This window comes from Nothoprocta perdicaria, unplaced genomic scaffold (assembly GCF_003342845.1).
Source record: "Nothoprocta perdicaria isolate Ctin4 unplaced genomic scaffold, notPer1 scaffold_90, whole genome shotgun sequence".
NCBI classification, from domain to species: Eukaryota; Metazoa; Chordata; class Aves; order Tinamiformes; family Tinamidae; genus Nothoprocta; species Nothoprocta perdicaria.
In genome coordinates, this window is record NW_020456199.1 from 3,007,998 (window position 1) to 3,030,325 (window position 22,328).

The 22,328-nt window shown below is 40.0% G+C and overlaps 1 protein-coding gene across 1 annotated transcript in view; it reads right to left on the minus strand.

The window, feature by feature from the left end:
* Window positions 1-801: 801 nt before the first annotated feature.
* The window catches only part of PSIP1 (PC4 and SFRS1 interacting protein 1), a 30,809-nt gene continuing 9,282 nt past the window's right edge, over window positions 802-22,328 (minus strand). Inside the window, exons 6-16 of the mRNA XM_026052729.1 lie at window positions 21,575-21,637; window positions 18,903-19,020; window positions 17,236-17,311; window positions 16,163-16,388; window positions 14,861-14,979; window positions 10,944-10,999; window positions 10,184-10,254; window positions 8,040-8,141; window positions 7,630-7,843; window positions 5,256-5,367; window positions 802-2,717 (exon numbers count right to left, since the gene is read on the minus strand). Of these exons, the coding sequence (XP_025908514.1) occupies window positions 2,654-2,717; window positions 5,256-5,367; window positions 7,630-7,843; window positions 8,040-8,141; window positions 10,184-10,254; window positions 10,944-10,999; window positions 14,861-14,979; window positions 16,163-16,388; window positions 17,236-17,311; window positions 18,903-19,020; window positions 21,575-21,637 (1,221 nt within the window). The 3' untranslated portion in view covers window positions 802-2,653. The remainder of the gene's footprint in view (window positions 2,718-5,255; window positions 5,368-7,629; window positions 7,844-8,039; window positions 8,142-10,183; window positions 10,255-10,943; window positions 11,000-14,860; window positions 14,980-16,162; window positions 16,389-17,235; window positions 17,312-18,902; window positions 19,021-21,574; window positions 21,638-22,328) is intronic.

Sequence of the window (22,328 nt, forward strand, 5' to 3'; positions counted from 1 at the left end):
AACCCGCCTGGATGCCACCCTGTGCCACATGCTGTAGGTGTGCCTGCTTGAGCAGGAAGGTTGGACTAGATGATCTGTAGAGGTCCCTTCCAACCTGAAATATTCTGTGTGAATCTGTGGATCACAGTGCATGTGCAGGAAGAGATCAGTCCAGCCCTGCATCCACCTGCCCCCGGGGGTCTCCCTGGTTTCCCGCATGGGATACTCCCTTTGCAAGCTGTTTGTCCGGTGACTGTCCCAGCTGTAGCTTCCTGTGGTGTCTGCCTGCACCCATGCTCAGCTGAGCCCCAGGGACCCATGAAGCACCGTGAAGAGAGCGTGTCAGCTGGCATGTGGTAAGGGAGGGCCACGGGCCCTCCTGAACACACAAACCCATGCATTCAAACAGCAGGTCTTTGCATACAAGGTGTGTCTTTATTTCTTTATGCCACAGTATATTTTGTACAAAAGGTGATTTAAGAGCATGCTTCTCGATGGAGCTGGAAGCCTCTCCCGGATGCTCTTCCTTGCTCTTTCCCTCTTTGGTTAGCTGGGCGGTGAGGACGGGACACGGAGCTCGCAGGGTGGCGGCACCGCTGGTGCAGACACGTCACAGACCTTGGCCTCTATCCCCACATACGGAGCAGTGCACGGAGAAGCTGGCGGCGGGGCGCTCTGGAGGGGCCGGGGTACACAGCATCCTTGTGTACACAGAAAGGAAGGCGCTCGGCCCAGGGAGCTGGTCTCCAGCAGGTGTGCAGCGARCTCCACGGCCAGGGCGGCCGTGTTAGACACCACCCCGCGACAGCAAAGGCGACTAAAGAACCAGTCCTTGTCCAAGAACAGCATTTTTAGGTAGAGTCAGAGCTGCTGTACCTTAAACATCAGTATCAGACCTCTTGGGCGCTCTCCTCCTTCCCTGTGCAGCTCTGGTTGCTTTGAGTGCATTGGTGGAGAGGAGGAGAAGCCGGGCTCTAACTCTGAAATGAAACGGGCATGTGGTTTGCTTTTCTAGCCTGCTCTTGGACAGTGCTAGGAAGCACATGGACAGTGCTAGGACAGTGTCTTTTCCTCCCTTCTTAATGASGAGCAGAAGTTATTTCAGAATATGTACAGATGGAGTTCAGTTAAAAAAAAMCAAGAAACAAACAAACTCCCAAACGAGCTACAAAATCCCCTTCTCACTATAAATGCCACCTTCAGCTTCTGGACAAGAGGGAAGGCTGAGAGCAGCTCCGAAGGAACTGCAGTTCCCCTGGCTGCTCCGTGAGAGCGGCAGCACCAGAACTGCTGCCTCCCCCTGGGAGGGGGTGGCTGCTGCTCGGGAGCAGCTCAGGACCCATCTYAGCTGAGGCCACTGCCGCCTGCACCCATCTGTCCCACAGAAACGTCGGGAAACGTCGGGAATGGAGTAAGAGGCTTTGGACGCCACCCACGTTGGTCTGCCCGCGCCGCTGCAGGGTAAGCAGAGTCCTCGCCCTTCCTGCCCGCGCCGGGCCGAGGGGCTGCACACGCTCTGCAGCAGCCTGCCCTTGGGGCAGCCCCGCGCAGGCACCATCACCCTCTGCAGTCAGAGCCGGCTGCTTTTGTGCTGCCGCCCTCGGGGTGACACCCAACAAGGCAACTACTTCTACCCTGGCTAGCTACTGTCAAACGCTACTTGCTAGTCACATGCAGCTTTCTGCTAGGTGTGATGCTCAGGCAAGGCATGTGGCATGAGAAACGGTTCGGTTCAGCTCGTGCCTATCATCTCATGCCTTTCATGCCTTTGAGAAACTTCTCTTAAAGCTCTCATCACTTTTTCTGTCAAGATCCCCAAGTCACTAATCCCCAAAGTTATTTAGTTAAAAATCCCCAAGTTAATGCCATGGCCAAGCTTTCCTTTCAAGGCTGAAACTTAAAACCAGACATTTATTGTCCATACAAATGTGTTCACTTATGCAACTTATTAAAAGCCAATTTTCCTTACATCAGTTTAAATTCTTAATTTTGAAACTGTTCAAGACAGTGTTTTCCAACCAATGTGTATCAACAGGTTCAGTGAAAACACCAGAGTTCTTCCTAGTATATTTACTATACGAAAAGCAAGCCATGAAAAGTCACATAGCAGTAAATTGGCACAATAAGTTTTGCAAGAACAGGACTAAACTTCTTTAAAAAAGTAATCAAGTATACTCATACATTAACATATTAACTATAAAAATGCTGCTTTCAACTCCTACAAAACACAGTGAAAAGACATCCTGACAAGTGTTGAAAAACTATGCACAAACAGCTCAGTATTATAGAATGAGAGGAGGTTTTATACAAATGAAGCAATTAGGCAGTTAAAAGTATTTAACACTTTTTCCTGCTATTAACTAGACAAACATACAGCAGTCAGATAAAAATATACTACAACTCTAAGTCAACGCAACATATAAGCATTTGTTTTCTAAATGGAATCTTGTCTTCATGTCATGAAATGTGTTACCTGTTAATACTGGATGAAACTAATGGCCAAAGTGTTTAAGTACTTTTAAAACCAAGATTAAAGGGGCTTTTATTCCACAAAATTTAACATTAAAATACTATGCTTATAAAATTATTTAAAACTTTCAGCAGTCTATAGATTTCAAATGCAAAACTTAGCAATCTTCTTTTATCTTATTAAAAAAGAACCTCTCCAGTTGTGTCATTTGCTTTCAAAGGCAGACTCCTTTGACGGTTTCTCAAGCTCCCTCTCTTCTCCAGAAGCCCTAGGAACGCAACAGAGCAAGGTTAGCGGCCGTGCGAGCGAGCCTGGCTGCAGGCAATGGGATTGGTGCCGTGCAGGCTCGGCAGCCCCTGCGCGAGGAGGAGGAGGAGGAGGAGGAGGAGGCGGCTCCCGCTAAGGTGGCACCGGCCGGCGAGCGAGAGGCCGCGAGGGGCCCCTCTGCCTCCCGCTCACCGCTGCGCCCTACTCTGCCGCCAAACGCACACAGACCATGGAGAAAGCACCCTCTCTATTATTACCTTCTCTACATAACAGATGTGCATGTTTAACATTCACCTTCCAAAATTATCAAGTGATTACATCTTCACAAAGGTATGTCACTGCTCAAGGCAATCAATCGAGGTAACATGGTACTTACAGTTCAGAACTGAGACAACTGTGTGATTTGGAAAGAAATTCACAGATCATTCACTTAGATGCAATGGGGAAACTGTTCTAACGYTTTTGTTCACAATTTGCTCACATTTATTTTGCCTAACAAAATCTCTCCTTTAATCAATTTAATGCTGCAAATAAAAATTTATGAAAAACAATAAATTTATATGGGAAGAGATATCAGACTGGGCTTGCTGAGGATAGCACAGGTATATGCATGCATTTCTCAACATGCAAAGGATTTAGCGAGAGGGAGTACAAATGATGGCTGAATGAGCAAAACAGCTCTGCTCTGTATGTACTGGTTGATAACAGATGTAAAGTTAAGTGCAAAAAAAYTGCTCTCAAAGACATCCAAGAGTTAACACAAACTAGACTGATCTCTGCTTAGATAAGCCAAGGAATGTGTTAGGAGACATAGGTTCAAGCCAATGCAAACACCACACCCATTTGAAGAGATACATGTTTACTAGCAGCACTTGCCACCCCCAGCAGCTCCTTCATGGGTGCTGGAAGCAGACCAGCAAGCTTTACAGCTGCACGTAATTACTGACATTTAAAATCACAGAAAGAGACTTATTTACAAGTTGCTTTTGAGACACTTATTAAAGAGCGTTAAAGAGCCTGCTCCACAGCATGATRTGCAAGTAAATGAAGTGTTTGCCCTGAGTTTTTGACCAATATCTTCTGTATTATTAGGTATGCACTCAAATATTCTGATTCTTTTAATTGCAAATATAAAGGCAAGCTGACCGAATGTGCCCCTCTGCCACTACAAAATCCAACTGTTGTCAGATTCTGCAGACACAGGGGAGGGAACAGGCCATGAAAATTTTTATCTTGGAGGAGCATGTTCTTAAATAGTCATTTATTTTCAAATGGTTCACCAAATATTTCACTACTGAAGTGTTTTGTTACTAATTTTAGTAACTTGGGTGTTGCATTGCATTAATACCATGTTGTATTTGGGCCAAGATATCCTTTCAAGCAGGGTGCTATGTCACACAATTTGGGTTCAGCACCTATGCTTTTGCCTTATCTGTAAGCCTTTAACATGACACTCATTCAGGCTCACTGAGGATTCAACCTTCTCATCACCAGCTGCAGACTCCCACGTTTCACTTCTGAGAGCTCTGCAATCAGAAACGGTCATTCTAATGCTACCTTTCAGCAAAAAAACAAATTTATACTCCTCTACAATAAAAAGTATAATTCTCTATAATAAAATTTATACTCCTCTGAAAAATAAAAAGTAACTTTACCCTCTTTTAAGGAATAGTCAATATTCCACTGATTTGAACAGTGCTAACTTGCGGAAAGCATACTGGGCAACTGCACGTTGCTTAAGTCTGGTTTTGGAAGTACAAACACAGTGACGAAAGGAAAGCTTTCTTCAGCAGATACTGATGGACAAGAAAAATCCATCATAATAAGGTTAAGCTTAAGGTTGATTCKAGGTCCCTACTTTATTTTTTTACAAAATTCTGTTAAGCCTTCTTTATCTTCCACAACAGAGGTTGGTTTCTCTTTCCTCTTTACAAACTACTAGCTTATAATGCAGAGGAGAGGGAGTCAGAGTTGCTTTTACAGTAGGGCTAGGTGCAAAACCTCCAACTGTTCTTAGGCCTATTTTGACTGGAAACACCAAGTGTGTGAACTTCCCTAAAACTGTCACATTTAGGAGTTTTGAAACTTCCGACACATTAAGTTCTGGCGTGGAGCTTGCTTGCATCTGGACAATTCTATAGCTGCGTTACAGAAGACTGATCAGAGTACATGACTCTGTCATTAATTTGGATAAATTATTTTGAAAAAACTTCATAAATCCTGTTACTGTCTGCCCAGTTTGGTTCAGACATCCTTTGCTTCCAACTTAACGACGAGTAATCCAAAATATAGGAAGTGCGTTACTCTGTCTCACTCCAAGCTGTTTTCCCTCCTAACAAACCATCATTTAGAAGCTATGATTTTTAAATTCATTCAGAAGGTGAGCAAAAAGAACATACTTTTACTAGTCTGTAAAGCTGAGATAAAACCTTGTAAAGAAAACAGTAACTAAACATGGTGAAGCAATTTAACTCCGTGGATGTTTTATTTAAATTACGTAGCTATAGCAGAACGGGTTCTTGTTCAGTAGTTAACTCACTTTTTCTTATTGCCAACTTCGTGCTTATCTTTCTTTTCCTCAGTGTTCTCTCCGTTGTGCTGGGCTTGACCGGTGTCTTGAGTTTCAGACCCTCCGTTCAGTACCTTGGAACCTTTAAAATTTAAGGGGAGGGAAAAACAGTACAGCAGAAAGCAGAACTGTGGCAGAAGCAGCACCAAAGAATGTCTGTATTGCTGATCATTGACTCGAACACTACAAATGTTCTTTTTCTGATCTTGATGCGAAGCTCAGAGAAAGCACAGACTCGYGTGGCTGCAGCTTCAGAGAATCCCATCTCTCTAGCCTCCTCCCACAGCTGCTCTTATATAAAATAAAGTGTTTGGTGAACAGATTTACACGGATTCCTGGTTCTCTCCAAGTTTTGCCAGCCTACTGATACTAAGACTAATGCTTATTTTATGCCAAGCACTGAGAAAATAGTGCATGGGCAGCAATAAGCATTGTTTATTCTGTCACCCAGTCAGGCAATTTTTGGTAGTTTCTGAAGCTTTAACTAGTAGAGGTAATTTTCCATGTATCCTCACTTATTTTCAATTCTAATGAATATTTATAGAGGCAAGCTAAGACAGTTAATCTATAAAATATACAATGTTTAACAGTAACTGTGATAAATATTTGAACAGTAAACATATCCATGGTGCCATTGTCAACGCACAAAATTAAAGTAGTTGCATTTAGTGAATTCAAAGCAGTAAAGTTGATCCTTTTCTCCACTACTATAAAGAGCATGTGTTCTGCTTTGCTATGACAACCAAGTGAATTTTGAGTAAATTACTGTGGAATGTCACTCTAGGTTTAAGTCAGAATTGACATTCCATTTTATTCAAAATTACAGGTTTATAAAGCAAACCCCACAATATTTACAGGCTAAGAAGATGCTAAAACGTAATGTTTTAGCAGTTATATCTATTTAGGACTTGCTCTAAATCAGTTTGAACTTAATTCCAATGAGAATTCAGTGAAAAAAATAAGGATATAATCACAYAGACTCACAGAGTAAGGAGATAAAGAATTAGGATGTAGCAAATGAATTGCTACCAAGCTTATTATTTGTAATTTTGATACTTGATAAGGATAGTAGAAGTTCAGCAAAATGCAGCAGTTCAGTTTTTAAAGGGCAGAGCAAGTACCAACCTAAAGAACTAGGATTTCTCTTTATAAAAAAACCAAACACATGCTCCCATATGGAGTGCAGCTATTCTCATAAGCTCTTTATGACTCCATTTGACTGATGGACAAAATCGTATTCCAGTGTTTTATGCTTTTCTACACAGGAAAATCTGGGAGTAGCTTTCTTTCTAACAACATCCAGCTTGTAGTAAGTCTTTCATTGCAAATATTCTTTATTCAAATATGTAACCATGACTATCACAGGGTTTCACAAAAGCCTGATGTGAAAGTTTTTCTACACCATGTGTTCATCTCACCCAAAAGTATCAAGGTAACTTTTAAGTCCTTCTTTGCTTCCTTGATATTTCAGCTACAGTTAAAACGAATCCTTAACATCCCCCGTTATGGCAACTTCTTTATTCCAGTTCAAGGTATCACCGCCTGCAAACAGTTTCACTGAATTCTCTCAGGATTCAAGTTCAAAATCAACCTGAACTCTGTCCAATGCTTGTGGACATACAGGATTTTAATAGAAGGGTATGACTCCTACATCTTAAGGGATCTCAACACATTTGCAGCACTGCCTTTCAGCGTGTCCATTTGTTCCTCCACCCACAGAGTATGCTGGTACTATGTTCCTTTCATACAGAGGAGTTGTTTTTAACTCTTAAGCTAATGGAAAGTATTTTTATCACAAGAAAACTTCTAATAGTCTGCTGTGCTTTACTACATGACAAGAGCTCATGATTAATCTTGGGCAAAAAGACTTTTTCTTTCCAATGACAAATATTTTTTTACTGTTATGGAGCCCGGACTGCACTACTGATTACACATCATGAAAGTGCCATGCAGGTGGTTAGAAGGTGCTGCTAAATAAAAAAGCATGCATGCTATAGGAGGAGATTAGTAGAGGGAATTAAGTAAAGAAAATAAAGAAATGCAAGCACCTAAGAGTCACTTGAGGTAGTATATTGTTCCCCCAAAAAGAAAGTGCTTTTTTTTAAACAAAGGGCCTTTCCTTCAAAGTAATAAAGACAAAATAGCCGTGAAAACATTTATAAATTTTACTCTTGAACTCAAAACTTAGTCAGAACTACTATTTCGAGGTATTTCAGATAACATCAAGATTGTAATGGGTGGCTAGAGTTCCTGGATCTTCAAGCATCATATGAAGTCATGAATGAAATTCAACATGAGTGAAAACTGAGAGACAAAAACAAGAACTAAGCACTTGAAGACTTACCTGTTTGGTCCTTTTCCATTTTTTTGTTTGTTCCTTTCTTCCACTGCTCTTTGGTTTTGTTGGCTTCCTCATGCTGCTTCTGCTCAGCAAGTGACTTATTCAGTACTTGGGAGAGAACAGAATCTCCTTCACCAACTAGAAACATGGTCTTGAACTTGTTGTACAGCATTGTAGATTTCTCCATGATAACCTGGCTAACTTTGAATTTCCGTATCTAAAACCAAAATAGTAAAAACAATCAGCTCCATTTACATACCAATGTACTTTCATGAGGTGTTGGATGAAATTCTTTATTTAGCTAAAAGCTGAAATGAGATTATGGACTTTTACACACTGTAAAGTGGTAAATAAATACAATATAATTAATACCTGTTTACTTTTTGAATTTTGATTAACGTTATAGATCTCACCTTCTTTAGGGTCAAAATCATCTCTGTATGCTTCTGAGCTTGCTGCATTGTGACTTGAAGGGATGCAAGTTCGTCAAGAGCCTCAATACATCTGTTCACATCCTGTAAATAAATAAGTTGTTACTTTGAAGGGTTAGTGTAAATGCTACGGCTAAGGGGTTGCCTCTTATACTGGCTAATGAAGTCCTTAACTAATTTCTATACTCACTGTATTTTCATATAATATCCTTGACTATGTACTTAAGTTCAGAACAATATACACAGTGTATATATACAATATAGACTATAGAATATTTGTATAATTATTACTATTGAATAATTGTATAGAATATACAAATCAAACTTGCAAACAAAGCTTAACACCAGATGCACTTAACTATAACCGTGCTAAAAACACACGCTATTTGAATAACTCTAACATTTTTATACTGTTTCTTTAAAATTTAAAAATGTATACATTTTTATACTAACATTTTTATACAGCCTCAAGCTTCACGCTGCTCTTGAAATTTCAGTATATGTTATCAAAGAAAGTCAATACATGAAAAAGAAATGGGGCGGTGAAAGGTAAATTATTCATTTTATTCAGTTATGTTAATATAAGACCTCTTCAAAAGTTTTCATCCCCTGAAGTACCTCTATTATAAAATCTGTTCTTCTGTATTCCAGGACTATGATTCTGCTACTTGCTTTATTCCCTCCTTTGAAGATCCTAAATTCTACCATGTCATGGTCACTAAAACTGCAATCACTGTCCTGACCTTGGCAGTTTCAAACAGTTCTTCCTTGTATGTATGAGGCCCAGCAGACTGTGTGTCCCTGTTGGCTCCTTGGTTGTCTGTGCTGGGAAGTTATCATGGATGCATCCCAAAACCCTCCTGCACTGCTTATAAATGACTGTGTTGCCCCTTCAGTCAATCCTGGGATAGTTCAATTTCCCCACAAGGGCCATAGCCCATGAATCTCAGGATTATTCTGTCTGAGGGCTTGATCTTCTTCCTGATCAGGTGCCCAGTAGCAGACACCCACAGTATCACTCATGTTGTAGCACTGCCTGCTAAGGCTGATTTGCAACTCTCAGACTGCTCATCCATCTCAGACTGCTCATCCATCTCAGACTGCTCATCCAGGGTACACGCTTCCCCGCTGCCCTCGTTGCCTTCCTGGACTGTCCTTCCGACAGAGCCAGTAACCATCCAGTGCAGCACTCTGGCTGTGTGAGCTAGCCCATCACATCTGCGATCCCAATGACATTRCAGCCCTGCAAATAACTCCTGCACTTCAGAGAGGTGCCCCACCATGCTCATTTCCAAGATATGGTTGTACAGCCGTCCCCATAATGCAGTCGCCTTGGTACTTCCTCACTCCATCTTTGTTCATCCTCTCTTGCAGATCCTGGTTTAAAATTCTTCCCACCAGGCTGATCAGACTGCTGGCAAAGTACTTCTGCCACACTTACTTACTCAGATGGACCTCATCTTTTCCAAGTACTCTTTGATCCCCTCAGATGGCCTTGTTGCCATAAACACTTAAAGCCCTGTTGCTGACACCAGCTGCACAAAYAACTCTTTGTCCATGGAGCTTGTCTGGTCCTTCACAAACCCCCTCCCTCTCGCACACAAAACGGAGACTACCAGGTGGGCCCCTACACCTTGGCAAGGGCCACACAGAGCACCTGACACTTCCCTGGTGACAACACCCTGGCCATATCCTTGTGCCATGCAGGAGAGCAGCAACAGACCATAGCCTGGGCACTGGACAAGCTCCATCAGTGTCCTGAATACATGCAGGAGGAGGCAGCAAGCCTGCCAAGACAACAGGCTGAGTTAGCACTCTGCCACCACAGCAGCTACCGAAGTGCGCTGCTTCCTCCCGGCACCTCCGCATGGCCCAGACTCAGCTCGCACAGACGCTTCATGTGGCTGAATTTTGTCCTAATGTTGCTGATAAATAATTATCAAGTATTTTTAAGCAAATGCACATTTTAAAAACATATAATTTAGTGTTTGCAGCACTCTCTTTTAAGCACTATAGTTATTTTTCAAACTGAAGAAATTATTTTCCTCCTCAGAAAGCGAATTAAGAGAAACATGCATGCCAAAAGTGTTTCCAGTACAAATACACTAGTTTAAAAAAATACTTACAAGATTATCAATTTTCAGTGAATTTTTAATTTCTGCATGTATCCTTTGAAGCCTGGAATCCATCGATGTTTCTAAAAATTAAAAACATACACGGGTATTTGTTCATCATATAAAGTTTGTTTTTGCAGAAATCTTTCTGCAAATATGAACTTGACACAAGAATGAGAAAACATGGACAGACAAACCACATCAGATAACAACAGCACTCAATAGTATTCTATTTTTGAATATGCCTAATGTTTATCTAGCTTTTTATTCAACTGGACACTACTAGTAACCTATATAGTTTTCTCCTCAGGAGTTACAGTTGAAATTTTTGAAATTTTCTGTAACATCCAGCTGTTACCCTCGATTTACCAATTACATGAAAAGTTAAGATTCACTAAATAGAAAGGAGAGAAAAAAAGAATGAGCATGAAAATATATGAGAAATAAATGAGAAGAACTAATAAAGACAAAAGTGAAAAGAAAGAACTAAAGTGATTCACCACCAGAAGCGATCACCTGGAAAGGTCTAAAAGCTTTAATGACAATGAAATGGGAATAGAGAAAGCTTGTTCTAAAGAACTGAAGGAAATGCAGAAATAGAAGGTGCAACTTCACAGATCTGAAGGAAGGAGCCAAGAGAAGGAGCCAAATTTTCTGGACTGAGAACTCCACCCCTCTTCCCCACCTAAACAGTAAGTTAGCTTATCCAGTAAGTATTTTCATTCAAAATTTAACATAACCAAAAATATCTCTTTAGGTTCTTTAAACTAACCTCTCTTCTTCTCCGTCTTCCTAACTTCTGGTCTCTTGCCTTCTTCTTTACTCTGCCTATTGAAAATATTAAAGTTTTTTTACAATATTGTCTCTTAAACTATATTCCTCCATCTTCTTTAATTCTTTATGAGATGCAATGTTTCAGACACCGTCTCAACCAAACATCAACATGTTGAAACATAACAGTCAAATCCTGATTTTCAAATACTGAAATTAATGAAATTGATACATTCATCTAAGATACTGCAGAAAATAAATTTTCACATCCTGACAGACTTCTTTTTCCTAGAAGCAATCAATTACAGTATTTTAAAAACAATACATATTTATAAATTGCATTATGTATTTCGGTTGGATGCAAAGTTTGTAAAACTACATTGTGTTGAAAGCGATTTAAATTTACCGTGAGATATCACAGAAAACAATTGATTTTTCTTGAATCAATTCTGTGCGACTTAGTTTCTCATGTAACTAACAGCTAAACATCCTACAATTGATTGCAATGGAACAAAGAATATTATTTCCTTCAGGAATATTTAAACTAGAGAAAAGTTTATTACAAATATAACAAAYTCTTTTGGCCATTTCTCCAACTTCCTCACTAATAATCACAGACTGGTTGAGGTTGGAAGGGACCTCTAGAGACCATCTAGTCCAATCCCCTGCTCCAGCAGGGACACCCAGAGCACGGGGCACAGGGCGGCATGCAGGCGGGTTGGGAAGATCTCCAGAGAAGGAGACTCCACAGCCTCCCTGGGCAGCCTGTGCCAGGGCTCTGKCACCCTCACTGTCAAGAAATTTTTTCTTAAGTTCCTGCAGAACTTTTGGTGCTTCAGTTTGTAGCTGTTTCCTCTAGTCCTGTTGCTGGCCACCACTGAAAAGAGGCCGCCCCCCTCCTCCTCACTGCCTCCCTTGAGGTGTTTATAGACACTGATCAGGTCCCCCCTCAGCCTTCTCTTCTCCAGGCTGAACAGGCCCAGCTCTCTCAGCCTTTGCTCACAGGGCAGATGTTCCAGGCCCCTGATCATCCTGGTAGCCCTGCGYTGGACTCTCTCCAGCAGCTCCACATCCCTCTTGTCCTGGGGAGCCCAGAACTGGACACAGTCTCCAGATGTGGCCTCACCAGGGCTGTGTAGACGGGGACAATCCCCCTCCTCGACCTGCTGGAGACGCTCTTCTTAATGCACCCCAGGATCCYGTTGGCCTTCTTGGCCTCAGCTTGTCATCCACCACGATGCTCAGGTCCCTCTGTGCGGGGCTGCTCTCCAGCAGGTCMACCCCTAATCTGTACTGGTGTCCAGGGTTATTCCTCCCCAAGTGCAGGACCCTGCACTTGCCCYTGTTGAMCYTCATGAGGTTTCTCRCYGCCCAGTCSTCCAKTCTGTCCAGGTCCCTCTGGATGGCAGCACAGCCCTCAGGGCTRTMAGCTACTCCTCCCAGTTTGGTATCACCAGCAAACTTGCTGAGGGAGCACTCCAGCCCTTCATCCAGCTCGTTAACGAATAAGTTGAACAGGACYGGACGGAGGACTGACCCCTGGGGGACGCTGCTAACTACAGGTCTCCAACTGGACTCTGCACAGCTGATCGTATCGCTCTGAGCTCTGCCCYRCAGMCAGTTCTCAATCCACCTCACTGTCTACTCATCTATCCCACACCTTCGGAGCYTGCCCAGGAGGATGMTGTGAAGGACAGTGTCAAAAGCCTTGCTCAAGTCCAGACAGACGACACCCACTGCTCTGTCCTCATTTATCCAGCCAGTCACTCCATCACAGGAGGCGATCAGGTTAGTCAAGCAGGATTTCCCCTTAGTGAACCCATGCTGGCTACTCTTGAGCACCTGTTTGTCCTCCATGCACCTAAGGACAGCAGCCAGGATGAGCTGCTCCATCACTTTTCCAGGGATGGAGGTGAGGCTCACTGGCCTGTAGCTGCCCAGGTCCTCCTTCTTGCCCTTTCTGATGACTGGCATGATGTTGGCTTTCTTCCAGTTCTCAGGCACCTCCCCCATTCTYCAGGACCTTTTGAAGATGATGGCAAGTGGCTTAGCTATAATGTCTGCCAGATCATGCAGCACTATGGGGTGCACAAGGGCTCAGAAAAAAAACAGGAAAATGAAAAGCTCTGTTCCACCTTAGAGGAACACAAATATGCTAAAAGCCTTTCAAACAAGTTTTTTACCTCTTTGTTCATGAAAGATTATGAGGTGCTGTTTAGCAACTCCTCTATCTTGTCTAACTAAAGAATTTCAAAAACTTCACTTTACAATTTACCTAATTCAGTATGTTATGATTAAATATTTTGCAATTTTCTTCTTGTCATGACAATACAAATCAGTCCYGTAGATGTGACATCTCCTATGTTCCTTTCTTTTCCTACGCAATTACACAATCAGAGATTTTCAAACATTTTTTACTTCAGTTGGCAACTGCATAGACTCATGACCCTCAAAAAAAAAAAGTTTTCCACAGCTTTTGCACATGGCACTATTAGGCTTATATAAATATTAATACTAACGAAGTAGTCACAAAGACTAGAAAATGGAGATTAAAGTGATGAGCTAAACAAAAAAACAAAATCCATCCTATATTCAGCATGTTAACATAGGAACTTGGAGGCAGGCAGTACAATAGGAAAAAAAGTCTACACTTTTAATCAGTATTAAGTTTTGTGCTTAATAATCAGCCAAAATCAAAGCTATGAAGTCAGTAAGAAAACAGCTGGTTTTATTTTGCTGAAATAAAACTCTATCTGCTCTTCAATGCATGAAATATGAAAGTTATTTAAAAGTAAAATGAGATTTAATTAGTATAATCAAACCAATATGTGATATTTTACCACATAAATCCATCAGCAGGTGTCAGATTTAAATAGTGATACATTAAGAGCAACAAAAAAGGTAAAGTCAATTTAGTCTTTAGCAATTCTTTCAGTTGGAAATGCTTWGATTTGATACAGGCAGAAGAAAACAAAAACAAAAGGGTTTCCAGGGAAGGAAGGAATGACAGAAAGGGAAGAAAGGGCTAGAGGATAAAAGCCCCAAACTAATTTTTTTGTTAATATATGGGAAGATGTTAGAAATTTGTTGTTTTAAGTGAAAAGGACATTATCCTTCTCCTATTTCTCAGAAATTTTACTTTATTCTCCCTTTCTTCTGCCCCCCACCAATTGTGGAGATGGGAGCAATATGCCCTTGCAGTGGCAGCTTCTCCATCCATTTGCAGAACAGCTCTTGAGAATGGGGCAGATTTCTTCCTACAGTCCCAACCCTCTCTTAGCTTCTGGAAAGATCTTCTCTCCATGCTCACGATTCATTTGTGATAGCTTATCTTCTGCATGCAGACTGCTCTTGATATCACCCAACTGGCCTTGAAGCACCAGAGTAGCATGAGCCTTAATTTTTCCCTTGTTCTGTCTGACAGTGTATGCTCCAGCTGCCAGACACAGACGGAAAGAGTTTGAGGGAACCCTAGGCATTTCAGTCTAACCAAAAAWCCAAAGCAATAAAGGACTAATAAATCCTACCAGTCTCTCTAATGTATTTTAGACTTAAGGTAAAACAAATGGCTGTGCTGAAAAATGGTACTTCAAGAGAACTCACCAGTTGTCCTAGCACTAGAAATTCTATGTCACTGAAAAACTGATATCGCTTTAACCTTCCATTAGGTTTCATTCTTGCCATCTTCCCACAATAGTACATATTAGTTAAGAGGAGCTTTTTACTCTGACCTTAGAAGAGGGCAAATAGTGCTAGATGAAAAACAGTGTGGGGAGAGAACAACAGAACGTACTGCAAACTACAGTGAATTCTTTTCAGATTCTGCAAACTACAGTGAATTCTTTTCAKATTGCTTCCTCCTATTGGTTCTCCAGTATGCCTGCAACTTGCAAACATTATATATAAAAATATACTCACAGCTCAGATTCCATCTGTTCCTCCTGCTTACGTTTTCTTTCTGTTGCTTCTCTCTCATGCTGGCCTCTCATAATATTTCTTCTGTGAGATGCCTGAAAGCTTCTTCCTCCTTTCTTCTTCTGTTTTTATGTAGGATTTTAGGATTGAAAGAGCAAAGAGAGAGGTTTTTTCAGACTATTAAAAAGCAAGGCTATTAAATCATTGACAACATAAACAAGCAATGCTGCTCCATCTAGATATCTGGTCCACAGATGGATCTGGCAGGACAGGGCTTTCCCTGCGACTAAGTACACTACCTGCACATAATTGTAATTCTTGACTGATAATATTGCCTTCTCCCTTTTCCCTGTCCCACGTTTAAAAACAAAAATAAATAAACAAAAACCCCATAGAGCTAAATAAAGGAAAAAAAAAAATCCAGACTCTCTAAATGACTGGCTAGGGACAGCTCTGTAACTTCCAAAAACGTATTCCAAAAAAGCCAACGACTCCCTTAGAAACATTCTCTGAAAAAATTATGTGCATGCATTCAAAAAAGTAAATGTGGGGAAAAAAAATTCTAACAAAATAAGTGACTGTCACCTTTAAATCCATCTTCAGATTGGATTTTCTTTTCTTTAAAAAAAAGAAAAAAGAAGTGCTTATCTTGCAAACACCAAAAACTTACTCAAGGAACCATCTGACAGACAGGAGTCCTGCAACCTTCTACTCTACATGTCTATATAGGCCAGCTGGACTATATAAGTCCAAGCAGGACTACGCAAAAGAACCAGTATTAGCTTCAGAAACACCTCCAGTGAACTAGTGGAGGACAGCACAGATGATTAAGGGACTGCAGCTTCTCTCATACTTTCGAGGAAAGACTGAGTGAGCTGGGCCTGTTTTCTCTGGAGAAGGCTGAGAGGAGATCTGACCACTATGTGTAAGTACCTGAGGGTAGAACGTAGGGAGGACAGGGCCAAACTCTTCTCAGTGGTGGCCAGTGACAGGAGAAGGGGCAATGGGTGTAAGYTGAAGCACAGGCAGTTCCACCTCCATGTGAGGAAGAACTTCTCCACTGCGAGGGTGCCAGAGCCCTGGCACAGGCTGCCCAGGGAGGCTGTGGAGTCTCCTTCTCTGGAGATCTTCCCAACCCACCTGGATGCGGTCCTGGGCAACATGCTGTGGGCGACCTGCAGGAACATTGGACTAGATGATGTCCAGAGGTCCCTTCCAACCTCAACCATTCCGTGAATCTGTGTGCAGCTTTCCTCAAGGGGAAAAAGAACAACCCCCAAAAAAAAAAAAAAAAGTGAAATATACCTTGTCACCTTCTTGTTCATCTCCCTCTTCTTCTGAATCAGATGCTGAGACAGAGCCAACTTTCCCAGCATTTTTCCTCTTTGCTTCAGCTTCCTTCTTTCCTTCTTTTTTGTCAAATTCCTTCTTTGTTTTTTCTTCTTCCTTCTGATTCTCCTCATCTTTTTTCCCTTGCTTCTTGGATTTTTCTTCTGGTCCTTTTTTCTTCACTTTCTCTTCTTCATTAACACTAAAACATAAATATTTTATGAACAATCACATTCTTTTAATTTGGGTCTTTTTTTTCAACTATAGAACTGTAAGGTACGAAGTTAGCTCACTGTTGATTCTTTAAAGATKCTTTGAAAAAAACAGTCTTTTTCTATTACCTACCTATTACCTATGTAAAAGAGAAATACAATAATAACAGTATGGAGTTTCCTATGAAACCGAATTATCTGCATAAAACCAAAACCTCCACCAGAAGTTAATGTTCAGATGCTCTTCATATGCATGAGTGTTTGTAAGACCAAGGACTATTTAGCAGTGTGAACCTGGAAACTAATTTAAGGTTTATATGTAAAGTACACATTTGTTAGCCTGTCAAAAGTGCCCATGTTCAACTTGTCCCTCAGTTACTAAAAACTGTAAGACCTTGTCATGAAAACTAAGCAACATGAAAATGCAGTTTCAGTACCAGTAASAGAGTTGGAACTCACTTGGCAGAGATGTGTAAACCAAAAATATTAGACAACTTGAATTTTGCTTCACTTTGCATCTTTTCTTTCCTCTTTACTAATATTTCTTTTTACACATTCTTTGATACAAGTAGCATAATGTTACAGATTTGCAAGRACTTTTGCAGATTTTACAAATTAAAAAGGTTAAGATCTTCTCTCTCTTGTTCCAAAATTGTACTAACTGACAGCTACCATGTCTTAATTGCCTGAACTGTAAAACAAGCAAACAGTAACTCATACTACAGGACAAATATGTCAAGAAGTCAGCAACTAAGTTGCCCAGAAGTGGCTATTTGGTTTCCGATGAAGAATTTTTATGTTAAAAACAACAGACAACCCCAAAAGCCAACRACTTACATGTCACTCTCTGAAGGACAAGGTGGTTTCACCAATTTGGGTCTCCCTCTTGGTTTTGGAATCTTTACTTCAGAAGCTAGTATTTATATAGAAAGAACAGGTTAGTCTAAAGTCACTCTCTATTCCCTGCCTGTGAGTACTGATTCTTACTCAAAAGACAGAAGTGATACCTGAATTTCAGTATCTACTGTGTTACTGTAAAAAATAAAAATAGTAATAATAAAAAAAGTTACAAACATGTATCAAAAGTTTTAGCATGATCTCTTTGAAAAAAAATGTTACTCTATACTTTAGTAGCTTAAACCACATTCTTAACCTACTTTGATTTTTTTCTACTTCTCTGTGCACTTAAGCATCAATTCAAATGCTGCATCGCTAATACAAACAAGTCTGAAATTTGGGAACCAGAAATAAGTGGGAAWTTTTAGTGTGCAGTCTATATTTAGCATGTTTACTGACAGTATTCTTAGAAATACTGTAGACGTTCTATCATTCTTTGTCAGAGAAAGTATATACCGTCACAGTATAGTATACAGTAAAATCTGTGTTTCCTCAGATTCATCAGTATTAAAGATAAATACTGTATATGCCTTCTTGACATTTATACCTTCAATTCTGCAAAACAAAAATACTTAGTACACTACTTTTACAGATGAAAAGTCAAGAAAGTGCTTGTATGATAACACAGTGAACATGTGGTCAGGAAACAATATTCAGTATCTGAATTTTTGTTGGTGTTAGCATATAGCTCTGCTAAGCACGAGATGCATCCATCATGGAAACACTAGATAATGCTACATCTTCCAATAATATGTTTTCTACATGAGGAGAAAGCATTTCTTCGGATCCTGTCCTGCTTTATAACCAGCAATTAAATGAATTTTGATTATATTGAAAGAAAAAAGAAAAAAGAAAAAAAAAAAATACAGATAGTAAATGCAGTGAAACTGTGTGGAAGACTAAAGCTGTTTCCTCACAGTTCCAAGGCTAATGTAATTACGTCTATTTAACTTCCTTTTAAGTTACTTTCACAGAGTCAAGAGAAACAGAGTATAATGTCTTAACTATTAGATCATTGTTATTTGAAAATCAGCACTGCAGATTTATTAGCAAATGGTTCAAATTATACTGTTTTAAACAGTCATTGTAGTTCCTGGGTATTTGATCAATCGACATAGATTGCTTTTAAACCTTATTCTTACGTAAGCCTCTCCAGCTCCATACTTGTTTTYCTTGTTCTCTGAGCTCCATCTACAGGCATCGTACTCCTCACCTCAGCTTTTCTTGCTTAATGTTTTATATATATTCATACRTAATTTAACTGTTAATTTCATTCTCCTTTGATGAATAAAAACCTTTATGGAGTAACAACAGTGTACAAAGAGCTCTTACTGCATATTCTGTAACATAGGGATATTCTACGAAGTTTTTCTAAAGGGGACACATACACAAACACGACGGAACTTATTCTGACGGCTCAGTTTGAGGTGGTAGATGTTTTATTTTTATACTCCATTAACACAAAATTGATTTCAGTGCTACAAATAACCACAGTTATTTTGTAGTAATTTAGAGTTGGACTGTATATTCTCTGAGTACTTTCATTAATATATCTTTGAGGTGAAAAAAAAAAAAAAAAGCCCGCCAAATTCAACTTTTCAAGTTACCTGCTGGCCTTCCTCTTTTGGGGCTTACTTTTGGAGCCACTGCTACAGCAGCTGCTGCTGCTGCCACTGCTGCTGCTGTTGGCACTACTGTTTCTTCAGCTTCAGCTTGTTTCTCCGCCTAATTTAAAAAGTGCAATCCACAAGTGAAAACTACAGGGCACCTACTCCTCAATTTTTAAGTGCTACTAAAAAACATTATCTTTTTTCTTTTTTTTTTCCCAAATACGAAACAGTAAGAATTCTCAAGTTTAACAACATATTATACTTCTATGTCACTCACTCTCCACACTAGTTTGCATCATGACCAATTCATACAGTATTACTTTTCTGCTATTTTAATACAGCATATTSAACTTCAGAAAAATATGTAAAAATAGAAAAAGAGATTACACGAGCATTTTTAAGCTCACCATAATAGCATGCCAGAAAACATTTTTAATGTTGGTAAATTTCAGATGCTATCATCTCTGTACAGCTTCACTATGTCATACCAGTAGATGGAGTCATTCAGGAAAAACACAAAAAAAGCGAACATGAACAGAAAACAGCATGTGCCAAACTACACTAACAGGAGACAGTGAACTTCAAATACACTCTCATTTTACGGGTTGGAAATCAAAATAGAACCTATGACAGTTGATCCTTACAGAACATACATGTTTGTCTCCCCAAAAACATTCCATAAATGCAGATAAGAAGAATGCAGAAAAATAATGTCCGGAGCAAATATTCATGGACATTAAGTGTCCTGAAGGCAGAAGCAACTAGAAACAAAATGGGCAAATAAATATTTATCTTACTAATATTTACTGTGGCCACCAATAAGAAATAGCTATTTTAAAACAAAAACAGTACACCTCCCTCCACAAACCAAAACAACCCCCCAAAAACTAATTACTATAATTGTTTTCTATTAACCTATAGGTGAATGGTTTTAATGAGATCCAAAAAATACCTGTTACAGTATTTTTCTACAATCTGTGAACAAAACATCATATTTGCTTTTTAGGCAGTTACAGAATGTGTGCAAGGCTGAGTGASTCTCTAAGCAATCCCTTGTTGCAAYCAACAAGCACTGCATGTCTTGAAATATCATGTTATTTTATTCAGCAATAACCCGTAGCACAGCCAGTTTCTGATGAACCCTTGATACATGTGTTGTGTGCCACACAGAAGCCTGCCAACTCAAGCTACTACTACATGACACAGGAAGTCTTCTTGGGTCTGGATGCTCTTCTACTGCCGAAAATCAGAAAATGAGAGTGATTTAGAAAAAAGGTCGAGAACAAAAAGCCTTTTTTGGAGAGTTATCTTAGAAGTTCTTGTCTCTGTTACAAGCTAAAGGCACATGAATGCACATTCACATACATTCTGCCGATGCCACTCATGTGAGGTTCATTTTTATACAGATTTGATTAAAAAAAATATATATAACTTAATCTTTAGGCAATAGTTTTTAGCGTTTCAAAATAGGTTTTAGAGTTTCATTTTTGTAAAAAGAACAAAAAAAAGACAAAAAGCATCAGCAGCTGATCACAGCAGTGTGCACAATGCACTACTGTTACAGTTAACTCCTTTTCATGCACTCCTTGTAACAAGTTAAAGCAGGAAATGGTTCAAAATTGAAATAATACTTTGCCTCACTTCRATCTGTCTTTCAGCTTGGTCAGTGCCTTGGTGTGCTAGGCATGGCTGCAGTAACATTATATGCTGCAACAAGCTGAACAAGCAAAGGGGATTTCTTGCATCTAAACAGCTTTATGTATTTGTATTGATCTCTTCAACCTAGTATAGATCAAAAAGAACAGCCTCACGAAAAGCAAGATTGTTTTAAGTGCTAGATTTAAGGCAGTGAAGATGTTAAATAAATACTSYRSAGTATTTATTTAATCTCTAAAGAGATCTTTTTTTGGTGGTTTAACAGTTTAATAGTTTGTCTTCACGTAGTTGTCTTCACGAGGTTGCTCTCTTTGGAGAGCAACTAAGATGATTAAGGGAATGGAATATCTCTCATATGAGGAGAGACTGAGTTGGGCCTGTTTTCTCTGGAGAAGAGAGGGCTGAGAGGGGATCTGATTAACGTGCATAAGTTCAGGAAGGGAGAATGCTGGGAAGAAGGGGACAGGCTGTTTTCACTGGTGGCCAGTGACAGGACGAGTGGAAATGGGCATAAGCTGCCGCACAGGAAGTTCCATTTCCAGGTGAGCAGGAACTTCTTTACTGTGAGGGTGCCAGAGCCCTGGCACAGGCTGCCCAGGAAGGCAGTGGAGTCTCCTTCTCCGAAGGTCTTCCAAACCCGCCTGGATGCCACCCTGTGCCACATGCTCTGGGTGTGCCTGCTTGAGCAGGAAGGTTGGACTAAATGATTTCTAGAGGTCCCTTCCAACCTTGAATATTCTGTGATTCTGTGATAATGAAGTTTCTTCCTCACACTGAGGTATTTGGGAAAAGATGGGAGCTGCTGGCTCTGTGTTTAGTTCCGCCCATACTACAAGTAGTAAAACAGCCTCTAGCAATAAGGTTCATTCCCACAGATTTTCCAGCTATTTGAAAGAAGAAAGGAAACAAAAAGGCAAACATCTTAATTTGAGCTTAATTTGTCACTGAAGATAACAGAAAACCCAAAATCATTGTGTCCAAACTCCAATAAGAAAAAGTAACTAAACAGTTACCTTTCTTTTTCTTCCTCTTCTAGCAACTTTAGGAATAGATGTATCATTTGTTTTCACCACATCCTGTAAAAAATAAAATAAAAACCACTGCTAAAGTCTCAACATGTGGAAGATATATTTTAAATGAATTTAACTTTCTCAGGGCGAACACACAACTGATGCTATGTATTTTAGACAAAAATTTCCTAAAATTCATGAAGACATTCTCTGCTTTTAAATATAATTGTTTTCTAGATGTAAATTTTGATAATCAGTTAAGAAAAAATACTTTCTTTTTTTACAAAAAGGGGTGTAGTCACTTAGTTAATTTGGATTCTCTAGTCCTTAGAAAAAGTGCATTTGCAGTACAGAATAAGTGATAAAAACCATTTTGTTTCACTGGTTTTAATTTAACTTAAAGACAAGACAGACTAAACTTTGCTCTCTGATGAAAGCTTTAACTTCTCCTCATTAACTTCAATGAGATGTATAAACACAGCTGAGTGCATATGAAGTCTTACAATTTAAACTGCTCCCAAGATGTACTTTCTCTGAATTCAGAAATTGAATTTATAAGTCAACTGACATAGCACTAAAACATTTTCATTTCTGGGGAAAAAGCAAGCTATATAAATACCTCAAAGGAGGGAGTGAGGAGGATGGGGAGGCCTCTTCGCAGTGGTGGCCACCAACAGAACTAGAGGAAACGGCCACAGACTAAAGCACCAAAAGTTCCACGGGAACTTACGGAAAAATTTCTTGACAGTGAGGGTCC